General features: G+C 35.4%; 1 protein-coding gene across 2 annotated transcripts in view; it reads right to left on the bottom strand.

The window, feature by feature from the left end:
• Nucleotides 1-18,776, bottom strand: part of LOC116735744 (ras-related protein Rab-26-like) — a 41,248-nt gene that overhangs the window by 7,080 nt on the left and 15,392 nt on the right. For both annotated transcript variants that reach the window (XM_032587814.1, XM_032587813.1), the window contains 3 exons: nt 14,787-14,828; nt 13,450-13,516; nt 11,845-11,897 (listed from right to left, as the gene is read on the bottom strand). In XM_032587814.1, the coding sequence (XP_032443705.1) occupies nt 11,845-11,897; nt 13,450-13,516; nt 14,787-14,828 (162 nt within the window). The remainder of the gene's footprint in view (nt 1-11,844; nt 11,898-13,449; nt 13,517-14,786; nt 14,829-18,776) is intronic.

The raw sequence follows: 18,776 nt of genomic DNA, 5'->3' as shown, positions 1-18,776 counted from the left end.
TTAAAAGTATTTTTTAAATAAATTGAACCATATTGCAATTCAAGATTAATTAACTACGAGCTTTGCAGCAAATGGGCATTCCAGTTTATCAGAACCAGTGTAGTGGCCATTAATGTGGCTAATGTCTCTCTTTGGGTTATGCTACATATGAATCATTGTTGATTAGTTCAACCAAATTTATGAACAGGTACAGCAGTGGAAGGTCACTGTCTGTGAGACAGCTGCACAAGCAAGCTGTCTCAAAGAAGCCGTCACATCCAGGATTCATCAGAGGGAAATTAGATTACACACCAGTGTTGTTCAGGGAACGATTGCTGGAGACAGTCCAGAATTAAGATGTTTGGCCCTAATCACCTAATCTGTTTTTTTTTTTGTAAACACATTAAAATACTCAATACTCAAATATATCGAGACAAATGGATCCCTAAGCTAATGACACTAGGGTGCAAAAATAGAATGAGAAACGGATTATACCTTTCATCAACCTGTTATTACAGCAAAGTTGAGTTAATGTTGTGAAAATGACTTTGGTTTTGCATTTAAATCACAATGAGCAACAAGAGAACAATCCTAATGGGTACAAATTACACATATTATTCCTTAGAGGGCCTCAAAGCCATTAATTACTTGAAGAGTAGCTTTTGAGGTTGTGTAATGTTAAATTTGTTTACCAAGGTCATAATGGGACTGTATTTTATGCTGCTGGCTGGGTAATCATAAGTAACACTAGATTGGCCTGCTTATTGTTAGTGTATATGTCTATATGCCTAGGCTATTCAGTCTCCCTTTCAAACCATTATGCTAAAACTATTCAACACCTTATATAACTAATCATTATACAGGAAAAAAATGAATGTGTCTAATATCCTCTGTGGCCACTGCAAGAAGAAAAGGGCTGTTTGTCCAGTTTCAAGACTAATGCCAAGATCTTTGGCCAAATGCTCAGGGAACCAAATGACTATAAACTGCACGGAGTCAGGAGGTGATAAATTGCTTCCCCTCCTTATTTGACTTGCATTAAGGTTTCAAAAGAGAATTACCATTCAAATTCAGCTTGCTATGATTGTAAAAACCAATAAAAATGATCTAACACTCTGAGCTCTGTGAGTCAGGATAACAAGTCAACACAATTTAAAACTTCTCTGAATTTGGTGTTGAGTCTAAAAGAGAGTCAAATAAACTAGGAGATCAAGTTCAAAAGAATACAGACAGAAAGAATACAGACAACAGATGTCAAAACTGTAGCTATAGTTACTTTAAGGTAAAAATAACCCTAAATTTGAATTTGTTAATGAATAGAAATGTTGAAAGAATTCTTTATAATTACCACATTGCAATGTTTTCTAAGAGCCAATACATACTGCTATTGACAATTAGTTCTGCTGTTTGTCTCATTCTATAAATTCTTCTCAAGAAAGAAAACTGATGGAGGTCCACTGTTTTTTTTCCAGATATTTTTGCTGAATTCTTTAGATGTTTTCATAATGTCACATAAAAAAGCAGAATGTTTGAGGTGTTTCCTTATAAGACTTCCACTCTACACAGGAAAAGTTAAGTCTCTCTACAACCCTGAGAATGAACTGTTACCTATTTTATACAGGCTCACCTGTAAACTATATACTTGAGGGATGTGAGAAATAGGCTACACATGACCCAATCAGTCAAGCTTGCACTTCAGCTGAAGTCCAAATCAAATTCTGCTTTCATAAAGTTACAATGCCAAAACAATGAAACCTGACAAAGAGACTATGACAAAGTCAGGAAGCTTGATGCTACGTGTCAAAAAGGATGTTAAAAAGTAACAAGATGGAGACACCAAGTGAAGACAGAAGAAAAGACCGAAACATTTTAGAGGCGGCTGGCAGCTCTGACATTAACAAGGCAAGCTGTCACTTTGTACAGGTTGCAGAGGCTGCTCTGATGTTGATGTTTTAGTTTTTCTTTTGTTGTCGCTGAGAAGACAAATGAGTTATTTTCTTCTCTTTCAGCTCACTTGATTTAAAAAGACTTAACTCTTTCAAATTATATACAAGCTCAGATGCAGTTTGAGATGAAAATAATCTAATAATAAAAGAGTTTTTTGTTTCTTCTGTTAAAAAAAAAAAACACACACAAACAAGATAAATAAAATTTTCTTAAACTGGGATAGTTTTAACTACAAGACCTGGTTTAACAGTGCTGCTGTCACATTTAAACCATGAGAAGTGAGCGTCTTCAAATGCCTTGAATGCCTTGGCCTTGAATTCCCTGATGTCTTCTGAGCTATAAAAACTAAGAAGCCTAATGCAAGCACACATGATCATTCTCTATGCTGAAAATCTCAGCTCTTGCTTTGACTACATTAACAAACCCTAAATCTTTTCAAGTAGGCTTGGAGTTTTCCCTCACTTTGCAACTTTCCCTCTGTTGCTCTCTTGTCTAAGCAGATTTGCTACGGGTTGACAATGCTATTCTTGCCCAGCTTTGATCAGAGGGTTACACAGAGAGACAGAAGGCAGAAGTCTGCTCCCGACAACAGGCTGAGTCAGCCTGAGCGACCCAGAGGAGCGGAGGATGAAAGTAGGACTTCTCCCCTGAGAGGAGCTTTAAGCAGCTGAGCAAAACACAATGACACCGTGTCACTAACACACAGAGAAACACTGGCACACTGACGGAGAAACAGGCAAACCTGCAGTTATTTAAAAAAATACTGAAACTGTTTTAATCAACATCTTTAGGAAGTAACAGAAATAAAGTAAGGGATGCTTCTGTACTAAAACCTTTGTATAATAATAATAATAATAATAATAATAATAATAATAATAACTATAAAGAAAGCACTTAATTTCTTTGCGAAAGAGCAGATTTGTTTCAAATGACTATAAAATATTCTTATAGACTGATGAGCTGTGATAAGCTGCAGTCACACTCCATATAAAGAGAACATTGATGAAGACATATCCAGTTGTCAATCATAAAACACCCAAATCAGTGGATAACATGTATATAAATTCAGAATAAAGATAAAAACAATAAACATCAAAATAAATCAATAATAATCAATATAGCTACACAGATGTTTATTAACAAATTGGTGCACAGCCATTTATTTTATATTGACTAAAAACAGCACCTTAAAACCTTTCACAGGTTAGGACATTGAAATGTCATTTTTCAAATCTAAAGTTTTGAATTTGTTCATATTAATGTCAAAATAAATTCAAGCATATTGACAAGGCTCACGCTGAACTTACAGAAAGTTTTTGTGTGACATAAACAAGTGAGTGTGGTGCTACTTTATCACATACAAACCAGTAGCTGTGTGCAGAATCAGATTCAGCTACCATTTTCCATCTTTTAATATGTTCCCAGGGCAATATGTTTTTTTCCAAAAATTATATTCACAAATCCTTAACATTCATTAAAAAAAATAAAGAAAAAACAACAAATTTCAGCTTTTTGTCATGTCACACTATCATTTTCTGTTAATTCAAAATGTTAACTGTAAAACAACTTTTTGCATAGAAAGAAGTCCAGGTAAACAACCTGTTAGCCATTAAGGCAAATAACAAAACAAGAGAATTAAGGGAGACTACTGGGCTTCTCAGCTCATTAAGCAAATTAAGGACATTAAGTAAAAGTGCCTTCAAGTTGATCTCAGCACATCTAAAAACACTTAGTGTTTGGATAGAGGGAAATGAGACAGGACTGGGCGACATAAGTCTCTGCTTTATGAAGCACCACATCGATATATGCTCATCATCATTTTGGTCTTTTTGGATCCAGGAGTATTGCTATTTTCACAAGGAGGAAGAATGTAAAACAATGCAGATGCATAATTTAACTAATCTATCATTTTACCATCACATTTTTAAAAATGACAAAGCCTAAATAACACTATAATCACATGCTTAAAAAGCTTAATGAAAGTCTATTGAAGATATTGTGGAGCCACACGTTTTTGCACAGCAGGACACTAAGATTTAAGGCCTGCAGTCTGTCGTCCAGCATCGCCCACTGCTACAGTCAGAGACATAAGATTGCCCACTATTAACTTCTAACCATATAAGGCCGTCTCTCAAAATTATGAATACATGAAAACGAAGCTGAATAATTGAAGGTTTTCAATATAACATGAAGCCTATGATGAAGTGGGTGCTAAGAGTCAAGTGCCAGTAAAGTGGAGACTGGTCACAAAATGATTGTAAAGTTTCTTCACTGCAATGAAAAAATGACTCAAGTCATTAGGAAAAACCTTAGCATGAATACAGTGTAAAAAAACTTTAAATGTGCAATTACATACAAAATATGCTTTTTCAGAAACAATATAATTGTCATATATAAATCTCTGTCGTCGTTTCTTCCACCGCTTTTTAAAAGGAGTTTTGCCTCGAGTCTATTTTCTGTCAGTCATAATATTGTATTTGAGGTGCTCTGTTGCACTTTTTGTGAACAGAAAATCTCTGTTCACAAGACATCCATTCAGGTGAGGTAGGCAAGATTCTTTTTAAGTTAAATTTGGATCTTTTAAGTTAAGATCCAAATTATATAAATTGATTTTCTTGAGTTATATATATATATATATATATATATATATATATATATATATATAAGCTGACAAAGACAGACAGCAAAAGGCATTTTTACATGCTACAACTACAAAATTGAATAGATTTCCTAGTTTATAGTTTGAACTTTGAATAGTCCATTTAGCAAATAAATATAGCTTAATCCAAAGTATTAAATTGTAGCTCTGGCTGTATGATTCAGGCAGTATAATATAAGCAACTTTATGAGGACATCGTGATGCTATCTTTCCAAGATAAAGAGATTTTTCTAAGCACTTTAGTCTTTTTAAATGGGACACCTTTAACCAATTCATATAATAGAGGAACTGCTGTTATCCTATTTCTGCTGGAATTGACTCCACCGCAACAAACAGCAAGCAGCTGTAAAATCCATCTTGCATTGTTTGTGTGCACATACAGTAATCGCCCCATCTGTTTTGTCACAGTGCTCCCTACATTCAAAATAAATTGGAAAATCCACAGAGAACGGCGGCCTGAGCACTGCAGGTCTCTTTTACCTGCAAGACGTATGCACAGCAACACTGCACTGGCTGCTGCCTACATGTCTACTCAGACTGGAGCTGTAGCGCCAGTCCATGTTTCATGCAGTGCAGCAACACAGTACTGGAATCATTGCAAAGACTAGTGTATATCATGGCTTAATCCACTTTTACTGAACCTGATAGTGTGGAAAAATTCTTAAGTTGCTTTAAAGCACACTTCCAAACCTAGAATGAGTCACTCTTCAAATGCCGGCACATATTCTTATTATAAATAATTGCTATTTGACTTTATATCACTGCATTATTTACAGACAGTTTCTCTCATCACCATCTGGTGTGCTGGTGCCATGACATTTAACTAGCAGCGATGTGGTAGGCAGGCGGCCATTTCATTTGAAGCCAGAACATGCCCTGGGGACAGACAGAGAGATGAATGAAAACAAGCAGCCGAATGTTTCATCTCCCTCAAGGCTTTCATTGTATTTCCACAACACAGAGACGTACGCATGAAGCATTGGAACATCGGCACGTGCAATCTCACACCAAGATTTGCAAGCAAGAACAGATCATTTAACAGTCAGTGTAAAGGCTTTGGTGTTCGATACGGAACATTATGATATATTTACAGGCCTACAAAGTGGGCTTTCTAATTTTTGTTGGAGCAAGTCAATATGCAATCAGTGAGGTTTTGTTTTTGGTAGTCTATTTATTTGGATAAGACTGACTGATTTTGAACATAAACAGATAAAAGGTCTACATCTTTTGGTTCAGAATCAGATAGTACAGAAAACAAGCCATTTATAGGCTGGACTTTTTTATTAGATAGGTATGAAAAAATATGCTGGCACTCATAATGCTTGTTTATATTCTGGTTTCTACAGCTGCATCGATCAATATTTCTTTATTGTGTGTATTGGTCGGTGCATCAATTATGTGAACGTTATGGACAATATACATGAAATGCACAGAAAACTGCACAGAAAGGCCAATCAGAGTTGTATTTTGTTCTTCTAATTTCTATAAAGTTCTGCTTGCAATAATGGTTGATGCTCTTGACCTGAGAAATGCTGCAGTATCTATGTATTTATTTAGCAAAGAAACCCTTTCCAACACTATTACTGATACTAACAATACATTTTATTTAAAACAATCCTTTCAGGACACACAAGGTCACCTAAATAAAATAAAAGCAACATATTTAAAAGACAAAACATTAAATAAAACTTAGAGAGTAAAATGATGGGACGTGTTGAACAATCAACGTGAAAATACTTGTTTGAACAGTTGGGGTTTTCAGTCAGGATAAAAAAAACTGCCAGAGAGTCCCCGGAGTGATTGGGGAAATCAAGTCGTTGTTGAAGCCTATGAAGAAATCATGTGTTAAACCAGGCGAACTTCATTTGATTAGTGCATTTGTGCATCACAGATTGCACATTTACTGAATGGAAAAGGTTTATATTCACAAAGCCACATTCACTTAGAGTGATCTTGTAGCTCTGATTATGTTTTAATGTTCTTTTACCCTAAAAGAAAAGGAACTACAACTGATTAATACTTTTTAACCCCTTAGGGAAATAATCATGTATCTAATGAAAAGCATCAAGTTGTTGTATGACGTAAGACATCCAATCCAAACTTCACTTCAGAACAGTGAAATTGTTCAGGCTAACAAATAAAGTTCCTGGAGCTACATAAAGGATTATAAAAAGTTGTGTCTTGCATTTCATTAAAATCACTCAACTAATGCCATAGTACAGAAATCATTAAATCATTAATTTATTTTTTTTGCCTTGTTCCAGGCAAAAAAATGCCTGGAACATTTAAGCTTTCTTCTGTCAGAAAGCTTATCTGACAGAAGCTTTCAATGGCTTATTTTCTAACTTCCTGTGCCTGCAAGCTGTGCCGTGATGCTAAAACTAATGGTTAAAAGTAATCTTCAACAAATGTTTTGTCTTTAAGGTTTATAAGTTTTTTCTCAGTTAACTGTGTTTATCTTTTGGCAACCACAATAGCAGCAGCAGAAGCAGCTATAGGGCTCCTCTTAACATGTTAATGAGAACAAAATTACCAAACTTCTAAATCACACCACAAGAGCCAGGCTGATTTTTAGAAGACTAAGAGACAGATTACTTGCAATGGCAGCCTGCATAGACTTTTATGAAGTAAAATAAAATTGCCCCTATATTTTGTTTGAAGGACTGAGTTGCAACCTATAGCTAAAATAAAACAATCTGCAAATTTTATTTTCAAACTTCCTAAAACAGAGCAATGTTATTTAAGGAAAGTGACTGAATATATAGTTAAATTGTTTGGACTGAGCCTTTGATGCCTTATATTTTAAGCCTCTCTCTCCAAAAATGATTAACAGCTTCAGTAATGGTAATGCTATGGTTTTCTAACTCTGCCTCACTAAGAAGACAGTGACAGAGTACAAAAACGAATAGATCTGAGGGTAGAAAATATATTTTTTAATCTCCATCTGATTTATATCTTTCCCTCAGAGCGACATTTATCACCATTAGTGTTCAATAACCTGAGTTAATGCTCGTTAGACAGCAGCATGCCAGCAGGCATCTGGGGCTTGTAGCCAGAATTTCTTATTTCACTAATAGACGCTGAATAAATGTGCAGCAGATGATTGTAGAAGAGGGGAGGAAAGATGTCATTCTGTGCTTCCTAAGAATACTCAGATTCAATGGGAGACTGAAAAACCCTTTAAAATAATGATGTGCAACAATCTCAGTAGGTTCACACATCAGGTTTTGAAGTTTCCAAACACTTTGGAGACATTCTTAAAGTTGTGAACTAGTGATATTTTCTCTTCCACTAACAATTCTGCATCAATAATACCACTGCAGGATTTTCAAATAGATGAACTTTTAAAACAATAAAATAATTAATAAAAAATAATAATAAAATCTTGCGACGTTTTCTTTTCGTGTATTTGGGTCAATATTGCCAATCAAGTCAGCAACAATCAACACAAGATTGTTGATTCTGGCTATTTCCAAAATTTGAGGAGATAATTGGCATTAGAAAGCAGATTATTTTTTAAATTTTTTTAAAAGCAATTTCATCTCTTGCGCCAGACTTTTCCTTTAGGGAATACTACTCAGTTTTAGAAGAAAATAATGAGAATCAGACAAAGCTGAGCAAGGACTTCAACTTAACTTCTTTGAGGTAGAGTTTGACAATTTAGAACACATGATGAATACTGAGGACAATGGTTGAATCTAAAATTATAATTACTACAGACTGAATGTTTCCACTTGATTAATTTCTATTCTATCTTAAGTGGGGGCTAACGTATAGGACTGGCCTCATCAGTAATTAGCCATCAGTCCTGCCAGGATGCATCGTTGGAACATCATTTTCAGTTCCAGCTTCTTATTTAAATGCACTGAAAAAAACCATATAACAAAGTTGTTGCAGGTTGCTTTCAGTTAAATTGGATGTTTTTTTTCCCAGAACATAGAATGGGCATAATAAGCATAACTCTGACCAAATAACATCTGTCCTATTTGATGTAAATGGAGGCAGGAGCTTACATTCATTTTTAAAATGTTAAATTAATAGAATAAATGATTGTGGCCTGTTGCTGCGTAATGTCTAAATAAATTTTAAATACGTTATACAGAAAAGTAAGGATAATGCTTACAATTTAGAAAACTTTTAATACAGACAATATTATTAATGGACTCAACAAAAAAGGTTGGAGAAAAACTGACTTTTTCTTTACAATGAGGTAAAAGAGACATAATTACCTGGAGCTACTGTAACTGATACTTATATCACAATTATATAACAGCACAGTCAGTAGAGGTGTCCCATTGAGAGGAAGGCTTGCAGGAAACATAATAAATTTCACATTTCATAGCTGTGTTGTGAACATCTCTATGTCTCCTCCCCCAAAGGATGAATTGAAAGCAGTAACTATCTGGAAAACCAGGCAATTTGACAATTTGCTTACATGTTTTGTGATGTGACCAGGTTCCAGATATGCAGCAGAAAATGGATAGATAGTAAAATCAACTCTGAATGTTTCACACAACAGAATCTTTAGGATATACGGTTATGATCAGCCAATTGTGCTCACAGGCTTCTCACCTTTTAGGAGGTAATTTGCTGTACCTCAGATGAACAACACAGTTCTGAAGGTTTAAATGAGCAACACTAATTGACTAGGGTTAAAGGAGATGAGCTAAGATGGACATTTTGCTGTCATGATAGACATGTTTGAGTACACATTCACATTTGCCCTACAGTAGAAAACCTGAGGTTTTGTGGATAGATGGGATCCTAGTGGAAAACAAAGCCCGGATTCCTGTGTGTTGTATCCATAAAAAAGTGCATAAGACTTTCTGTAGCTCCACCGCCTCACCATAAAAAGGGTAGGAGACAGTGTATCAGATTGCTGACAGTTACTCATCCTCCCCTGTGTAACTGCCAAACAAATTCTTCTTCCCGGCAGTCTGTGCTCAGACTTTTGTTTTGCTCTTTGCTCACATCTGAACTTGAAAAGCATCTTGCCTGCTTCAGGGATCACTCAAAGCATAAAGGAACATCACATTTCTCTACAGTCTAGTACCAAAAAGCCTCTTCTTCCATTAGAGCCCGTTGGTCCCCTGAAAGAGCAATTTTTGTGTACAATGTCAAATACAGCAGCTGAAAATTGCCTCTCTTCAAGCTGTAAGATACACTTACTTCGCAAACAGAAACTGCAGATATATAGGCTGGAACAACTTGAACCTTTTTGACAGCAGACAGTGCATGGAACGAACATAACATGGGGGATGGTGGCTTAGAAAGGCAACAATTTTAAAAGCTCCAACTGATACTTAATGTTTACAAGTGTTGAACATGCTTTGTTTTCAAAAGATGGTGAAGTGTTTCTGTTCAGCCTGTGTTCCAATGTAATAGCTGTTTTTATTCTCATTATTTTGCTGTAGGGAGGTTGCAATTACTACTTTTTATTGAATATGGTTGGCATTTTTCGCTTTAAACCTTCAGAGGGCATTCAGTCTGACTGCACATGCATCTCCTTAAATCCCCCCAGCATGAAGCTGACATTTCTTGTTTCCTGCCTGGTCCAATCATTTTGTCAATACAAACAGAAAAATCCAAAGCTTAGACTGTGTGGACACAAATGATCAACCAGCTGTGTTACAGTTTTCCAATGGGATGTTAGTCTTTCCAAATATTATCGTGCAACCTCGTTGAGAGCTTTTGTGGTCAGGGCTCAGCCAAAGCATAAAAAGTAAAGCTGTATTTTATGGATTCACGTATTTTTCAGTTACCTTCAATCAGAGAAGTGTATGTTTTGGATTAGAACTGCTGTAAATTCATTTATTATTTGAATGCTCCATTTGTCTCTCAATCTAGGTTTTTGATTTTCAACATTTCAGTTTCGGATCTTATACTTACTTGCTATTTTAGGTTGTTGAACTTTTGGAAACATTTAATACTACTGTGATTACCAGTGTGTTTATGCATTCAGCTTACAAGTTATATTTGTCCTTATTCTTTTGTGTGGATGTTGGAGTGAGGAAGACTGCAAGTTGACTATTTGTTATATCTTTAAGTTTTGTTATGTTAACATTGGAAGTACCACCGATATAAATAGATCACTCAGACCACTATTTGCTATTTTCTAAAGAGGCTTCCCAAAGTATTCACACCCCTTGATTTTTCTTTTGCATTTTTAGTTATCTATAAGCTTGGTTTGGGCCCACTAAACCAAGAACGAGGAGGCGACCTCCCCCTCCTGCTTCTCCTTAAGATTGCTCTCACTTATGGCTAGTTCACATGGCAAGATTTTTATGCCAATTTTTGTCAATCTTATTCCTGCCATGTGTGGTGTGTTAAGAATGGTGTGGTCCAATCCAAAGGACGTCTGCACCCCGCCCTCCTGAAATCAGGGATATTCAACATGTTGGATTGTGTTGGCCCTATATTGCAGCATGTGTAGTGTTGCCCTATTTTTTTCCCCCTATTAAGTATAGTGTGCAAACAATAATGTTAATGATATGATATAATAATTCTATGTTGTTAGGAAACTATTATTGTGTTTCAGTCCCACCTGGACTCAGCTGGCAGCTTTCTGTGAAGAGTTGTCATGCTTGCTCCTGCAACACTAAAACTCAGTATTTGGAGTGGTAGAGCATTTTAGGAGTAGTCATATTTAATATATAAGTGAGAATTCAATATTGCCTTGGAAGTGGGTCAGCTCACTGAACAATAATTCTTGAGTTTAATCAAATTCAGAAGATACATCTCCAGGCAGGAACTCATAGAGTAGAGGTTAACCAAATTGCTTGAAAGGCACACAACTGCAGGAAATATATTAAGAGGTACAGCATAATGTAAAGTCTGGAGGAAAGAGAGGTCAGATTAAAAGTATTAGCTTTCTACAGATTCTTCTTACCTGAAGAGTGATACATGTAGTTGCCTGGGACTGATGAATGTTCACATTCAGCTTACAAGTTATATTTCTCCTTCAGCATGCAATGCAGTCCAGCAAGAAAATGTTCAAATGCATGGAGAGACTGAAATCTGAACCAATCTTGCTGGGTCACATTCAGTCTCCATACTCTAAATCTTTCGATCTAATTGTGTCTCTTTCTCCAGAAAACACAACCAGAATTCTGCTTACAGTATTAGATGTGATATCTGGAGTACAATTTGATTGAAAACATAACAGCAAGTGTTCAAGTAATGAGAGAAAAGGGTTTGAGTCAACCAAAAAATATTCGGAGTCAAATAAGAACATTTAAAAAGAAAAGCAAATTACAAACCTGTATATTGTCAAAAGATGATCTGTTGGTGACATCGTACAGCAAGAGCAGAGCTGAAAAACACAAAAACGGATTAGGTTGAAAACACTTTGATAGACAAACTTCTTACCGAATGTTTTCTTTTTTTGCATTACCAATAAGTTCTGGTTAAGCTCACTTTATTATTTAGCAGCTCAGGAGACAGGAAAATTAAGCGGATCATAAACCATATAATAATACTCATTTGGGAGAGCTGCTATTTGTTGTCATTCCATAGTTTGGAACCAGATCAGGGAAAATAAAAGGTTGTTTGTTGCATTACTGTGGTAAGTCCTGTGCATCTCTGCTGTCTTAAAATCTTGCCATGCTAGAATGTCTAAATGATAAATAATTTGAGGAAAACAAAAAAAAACATTTTGCATTTGTTTTACAATTTGAGGAGCGAGGCTACATTAATTTAAAACAACAAATATAATATAATATACAAAATGCTGAGAACAAACCAAGGTAAGTAAAATGCTTTATGTCTGTTTTTGAACATATGTCTCCTGTTTGCAGCAAAAATAATCTAATACAATTGGAATATTTACATTAATAATAAATTAAGTTATTTTCCACCAAACCTTTGGTGGGAGAGAAAATTAATTTGAATAATAAAATTCAACCATAATAAAAAGTCATCCAGCTGCTTTGGTTTATCATTTGCACAATATGCTGGAGTTTAGTAATAATTTGAAAATGACTTCTTACAGGCTTATCACAGATATCTGAGAACCACCACTAAGAATTTGCAAAATTATACAGATAAAACCTGTAAGATGTGTCCAAATATCCAGTCACACAGACAAACACTGAGCAGCATGTGATAACTGATTACAGAACATCAAAGAGTCCCTGAATCCTGAATGTGCCGTCCTTCCCTTTTTGAACAGAGTTATAAAACCTCAGTACTTGATAAACACTGCAGAGTGGAAGTAAATACTCACATCTAAACCAACATGTCTTATAAAAATAACTGGCATAAATTTTTGTTTTGATGGCAAGGGAGCAACCTTCGAAAGTTCAATCAAAACACTTACCTACTTTCATGCCCATATAAACCTCTATAAATGTGTAATAATTTAATCATGTTTTGTTTAGAGTGTCACAACACAAATCTTAACTTTAGCAATTAGTCAGAAGTCCAATTTAAATCTAGTTAAACAGAGTCAATGCATACCAATTATATATGGCCTTGCTTGAAGGTAAATAAATTAAGTTAGAATATATGAATTAGTATTTCGAAAATGACAGATTGTAGAAACTAATAGGCTGCCTTGGATATTAGTTTTCAGTCTGAGCACATATTAATTGACAAGGAAGAAAGTTATCTTCGTGACTTGTATTAAAAAAAAAATCAAGAAGAACCAAACACCCGAAAGTCAGCTCAAACTTGTGAAACTCAAATTATTGTACTTTGTATCAGAATCAATATATCCCAACTTGAGAGATATTTATCAAATGGTAAATACACAAAAACCTTACTGCAGCATAAAAGTTAACCATGGTTTCACACACAATTAATAATCACAAGATGTATTTTTTTCCCAGAAACTGTAAATCAGCAAAGGGGTATGAATTTCTCACCGTGAGCATCCCGATAGTAGGCATGTGTGACACTGCGGAAACGCTCCTGTCCAGCTGTATCCCAGATCTGGAGACAAGATGAGAAATAGAAATTAAAGTAAAAAAGATCTTAGTTTTTGCTATGAGTTGATGTTAAAACAATTACATGATTTACTTTGATGATCCTGTGTGAGCATGAAATTCCTACCTTACTGTTTTTACTAAAAAGTTAACATGATTTTCAACAAGTCATATCAAAACAGAAAGTGCTAGAGTCACCCTACAACTTCAGCAATTGCTCGTAGTAAAATCAGTTGTATTAATCACTTTATTTTATTAAGACTGTAGATATATGTATGTCTTCAGATGATAAAATCAAGTTAAAAAGCTATCTATGCTGTAGGTAATAAGTTGTCACATTATAGACGTTTGTCTGAGTTCACTCAAGCTGAAGAAATTACGCCAAAACATATTTTGCTGTAAAGAAAAATGGATAGGGATGATTGGCTTGATATTTGCAAATATTGATATATATGACACAAAAAGTGCAAAATAATTGGGACATCTCTAATAAATTATGATCAGTGTGTCAACAGTAAAGCTACTTTAAATTCAAGTTTTAGTCACTGTTTTGTTTACACTAAAATTATGTTCGGTCTTCAAAGCTTTGTTTTGATCTGTGCCTCCTGAGAAAAATACCAGTCGCAGTAATTGCTTATTTATTATATATTTATATTAGTTTTTATTAAAAGGCCACTGTTTGATAATTTTCTGAGTTGCAGCAGGGCCGTCTCTCTGGTTTGAGTCAAATTTATGTTTTGATTTTTTTTTTTTTTTTACTTTTGCCACAAGTTAAACTCATTAATGGAGAACCTTTAAATCAAAATGTTTGCCAATATTTTCCCATCCATAAAATATGTTGACAAAACCACAAAAATAAAATTACCAAATTAAATATGCTTCCAAAACAGCTCAAGCCACTAAAGATTTCTGCACACTCAAAGAACACTGCTATACCTTTTTATTTTACTCTGTAATTTACCTCCTTTATATTAAATCGATAAAATTCAATTTAATATGTGGCCAGCTACAATAATAAATGTAGGCCACATAGAACCTAGTAAAGTCTGATATCTCTCAAACATTTTTAATTGGCTGTGTTGTACACCAATATGGATCATAACATTAAACAGCTACATATCTGTTTGATGCAAACCAGACTCTGCTCACAATTTGGGTCCAATTATGTTTTAACCTTTTTTATATTGCAAGAGCTATGCTGTCTTGATCTTTGGATGCTTTTATTTACATATCTTTTTATTTTCTCTAAACTTACATTTTGATGGTGAATCACTTACCTGCAGCTTCACCTTGACTCCATCAATGGTCAGCACTTTGTTCTGAGAATGAAAGCAAAAAGAAAAAAAGAAAAATGTTTCAGAACAAGCAAGATGTCAATGTTTATTTTTGTTTGTGGCTAAAAGTTTTGTCCCGTCATGCTCTCATGCACCGCCTACGTATAGTGTTAGGAAATTCCCATCAATTCTGCATTTCTCCACCTCACTTGGACTCCTTCAGAAGAAGTCTACCCTATTATAATTCTGCTGGTGGATTAAGCCCCTCTGCTCTCCTCACCACTCTCTTTCTAGTCTCTGAAGTTTACTGAAATCTCAGTGACTTGCAAAAGTATGGAAACCACTTCAACTGTTTCACTTTGCAACAACTATTTCCAGTGTAATTTGTCAGAATTTAATAAGATAAAAAAAGACAAAGAAGTGCATAAAACTGTCATCAGGGTTGTTTTTGCTGCAAAAGGGGGAGGAGTTAGGTAGAAGTGTTGTAATGGAATGCTTTGTATGGTATGTATGGACTTTATAACAGAAAGTTATAAACTAACCAAAATGAAACATAAGTGCTGAATAGAGGAATCCCAAGAAGTGAACCCTGAGGGAACCATAATTAACTCTGTTAGAGGTACAGCAGATGTCTAAATTACAATTTGAGATCAATAATTAATTTTCTTTACAATATATTAAATATTCACTTCACTATGCTTTATTCATTTTCTACATACTCATATTTCTCAAAGAATAAGATGTCAATTATTCTTCCATCCAGCATACTAACCCAAATCATATTGGTTGATACCAAGTAAGAACTGAGAAGTTTTCCACTACAATCATCCTACTTCCTATACAATATTCCTAAGTGGTTCTGGCAGTCACCCCCTAATACTCAAAGGTATTTACTGCTGATGAAACTTAGACCTGGATAGTCTTTGTTGACGTGTGGAGCTCATACTTCTTCGAGAGACCCAAAGGTGAACCCATACATATTCATAGAAGAATTTGAGCTGCAAGCTAGACTAGAAGTGGAGTCTGAAAGGAATCTCACAAGACAAGCTCCTTGTTGTTGTTGCTAAAAACAACCCAAAATGTGCTCAGAGGCTTCATGAATATTTAGTGACCCAGAAAGGAATGTGGTGATCACAGCACAGTGAGGACTTTGGGGGTTTAGCTCAGCTTGATTGCTTTAGTAATAATGCTGAATTTGTTAAGAGAAAAATGTTCAGGTTAGACCTACTGGGGCCAGAAATGCAGGACTGAAGATGATGAAATGGTGCTTCTTATCATCTAATATAAGCCAGATTACTGTGATATGAAGCACTGTTCAGAAAGACAGCAAATCCCACTTTAACAAGAACTACCTCCACTTTGCCTACACATCTCTCTCAGCAAAGTGTTCACAGAAAGCTCCACTTTCAGGTAAGTTTCACTCCCCGAACTGCTGCAAACACCCTCTAAGACAGGAACATCTTCAAATACAAAATCCTCCACTTAGGAGCAACACACTTGGTGTTAGCCACTTAATGCTTCTTGTCTTCCCCCCCAATGTACACGACTGAGAATATACCCTCAGAATAGATTCACTCAAACAGCACTTCATGCGGATCATAAATTACAGATGTTAGAGAAGCTTTCAGAGGAGCCCGTCAAAAGTGTGAGCCTATGAAACATTAATGGCTGCAGCATGATGCAACTAACAGGAACATGATGTCCACAGAAAGCCTCGATATGTGACAAATTACTAGTGCTGATGAGAATCGTACAGAAAAGTCCATCCAAGGCTGTTCCACGATGTCTTTGCTAGTGACTGACGCTACCTGCACTCTACACACAAGTCATAAATCAACTCACCAGGGCAATAAACTGGAGAACAGATGTGGGATGGAAGTAGTGTGAGACAGGGTGGTAAACCCAGTCCCCAGCTGCCATATCTAACGCACACTGACATACTGTGCAAACACACTGCACCGAAGTAGTCAGTCACATAACAGTCCTGTCTGTGTCAGAGAAACACATTTTACCAGCTGGGGCTTAGAAATTGTGGTTCAACTTTAAATAATACAGTTTAACATCCATAAAAATAAATATTTTAATAAGATCATATTTTGACTGAGCCAGATTGTGTTTTATGGTGCCATGCAAGAAATCTTCTGCTTGTCAAAGATTTTGAGAAGCAAATATATTTTTTTTCCCTACTTCCCAACTCTGCATTGAAATGGACATGAGCACATTTGCAAAAATATGCAGTGAAAATTTTGTAAATTTTTATTGACAAAATTATTTGCTAATTCCTTCAAAATTAGGAACAAAAACACAGGCAGTGTGTTTCTTGACTTTATAACAGCAAAATACATCTACAACTATCATTGCGTCTATTAAACATTTGGGTTTAACACTCAGTGAACTATTGAACTAACTTAAAAATATATAATTACCAATAAATATTCAAATCACCCTAAAATGACACATTCTTTTGTATAAAACCAAGCAAGTGCTAAGTTAAGATGTTAGTCACACATTTTGTAGGAAAATGAATCACTTAGTTATGGTATGAGAATAACTAATACATTTTCTTTTTTCACTTTCCAGTACATTCAGAGCAAAGCTGACTTAGTCTCTTCAAACTACAAGATTAAATACTTTACAAATATTTGAGTTGTAAAGTACCAGACATGTTTAAAGATCATAATAAATCACACTACATCACATTTACATATAATATAACCTACATTTCTCAAGGAATTCATCTTTTGATGCTGAACTTGAGTGAAAAAAAAAAAAAAAAAAAATTCCAGGAAAAATTATTTGACCAAAATCCTGGAAATTCATTGGAGAGCAGAGCTTAATGTAGCCAAAAAGAACAAATAAGGTTTCATCTGAGAACTTGAACATCCTCTGCAGAGCTCTGAGGTAAAGTTTTTCTTCATTTATGACTGAAGCCCTGCTTTTCCAAACCACAGCAATACCTGCAGTCAGTGTAATAGAGGCAGCTTTCACTTTTATTGATTTTCTCACTTGGGTGGCCAGGTGAGGCTGAAGCCAGACTAATTGAAAGAGTGAAGAGCCTTTGGGTCGTTTTAGAATTGAAACTGCAGTGCTGCAAAAAATAACCTCTTCTCCTCATTCAATTGCAGAGGATGGCAGCAAGATAATAATAATAATAATAATAATAATAATAATAATAATAATAATAATAATAATAATAAAACACATAATGACATTAGAAACAGAGGTTTTTTGCATTAATGCATGGCTGTGTAATATGTTAGGTTTTCATCCCCTACCCCTGTCCAAAAAAAAAGAGATGATTTGAATTTAACTCAAATATTATATTTCAATATTTTACAAGGTGAGCTAAATTGACTGGATGACTACTTTCTTACCATCCTTGCATTTTCATATTTCAGGAAAGCCTCTGGTTTGGGTTTGATCCTCCACCTGTAACCTGCAGCAAAATGCTCACACCAACGCAGAGACTCACTGTGATCAAGGCAATCCCTGAGGCAGGTCAGACTCAAGCAGTTTTGGGGAATCTATCATGCAGTCATTACTCATCTGAATGCAGTGAGAGCCAGCCTGGACTCTTTCAATGTTTGTCTTTATGACATTTCACAAGGAGTGCTGATAAAAATGGAAATGGCATTATGGCTCTAAGTATGTGTTTGTGCTGCGGCCAAGTGTGATGGTGAATAATCGTATGAGGCGGAGGGACCATGCTGTGAAATATAGCTGGTTGTTGAAACTCCAACTCTCAAATGCGCTTGCTATTCTGGATAATGAGTGTAAAGAAAACACAAACTAGGGATTGTTACAGGCGTCAAGATTTATCTATTTGTCTCACTCAACGTACCCTGCTTCCACAAATGGCGGCTCATGAATAGCTAAACTCAAACCATGTTGACAAGCTCCTAAAAACTAAACCTCTTGCACATCTGCATAGTAGAGTAACAGAACTAAAAGCATCATGATATCTTTAAGTAATCACAATTCTTGCATTGTTAT

This window comes from Xiphophorus hellerii, chromosome 16 (assembly GCF_003331165.1).
Source record: "Xiphophorus hellerii strain 12219 chromosome 16, Xiphophorus_hellerii-4.1, whole genome shotgun sequence".
In the NCBI taxonomy this organism is placed as follows: Eukaryota; Metazoa; Chordata; class Actinopteri; order Cyprinodontiformes; family Poeciliidae; genus Xiphophorus; species Xiphophorus hellerii.
This window is presented reverse-complemented; position numbering and strand designations above follow the sequence as displayed.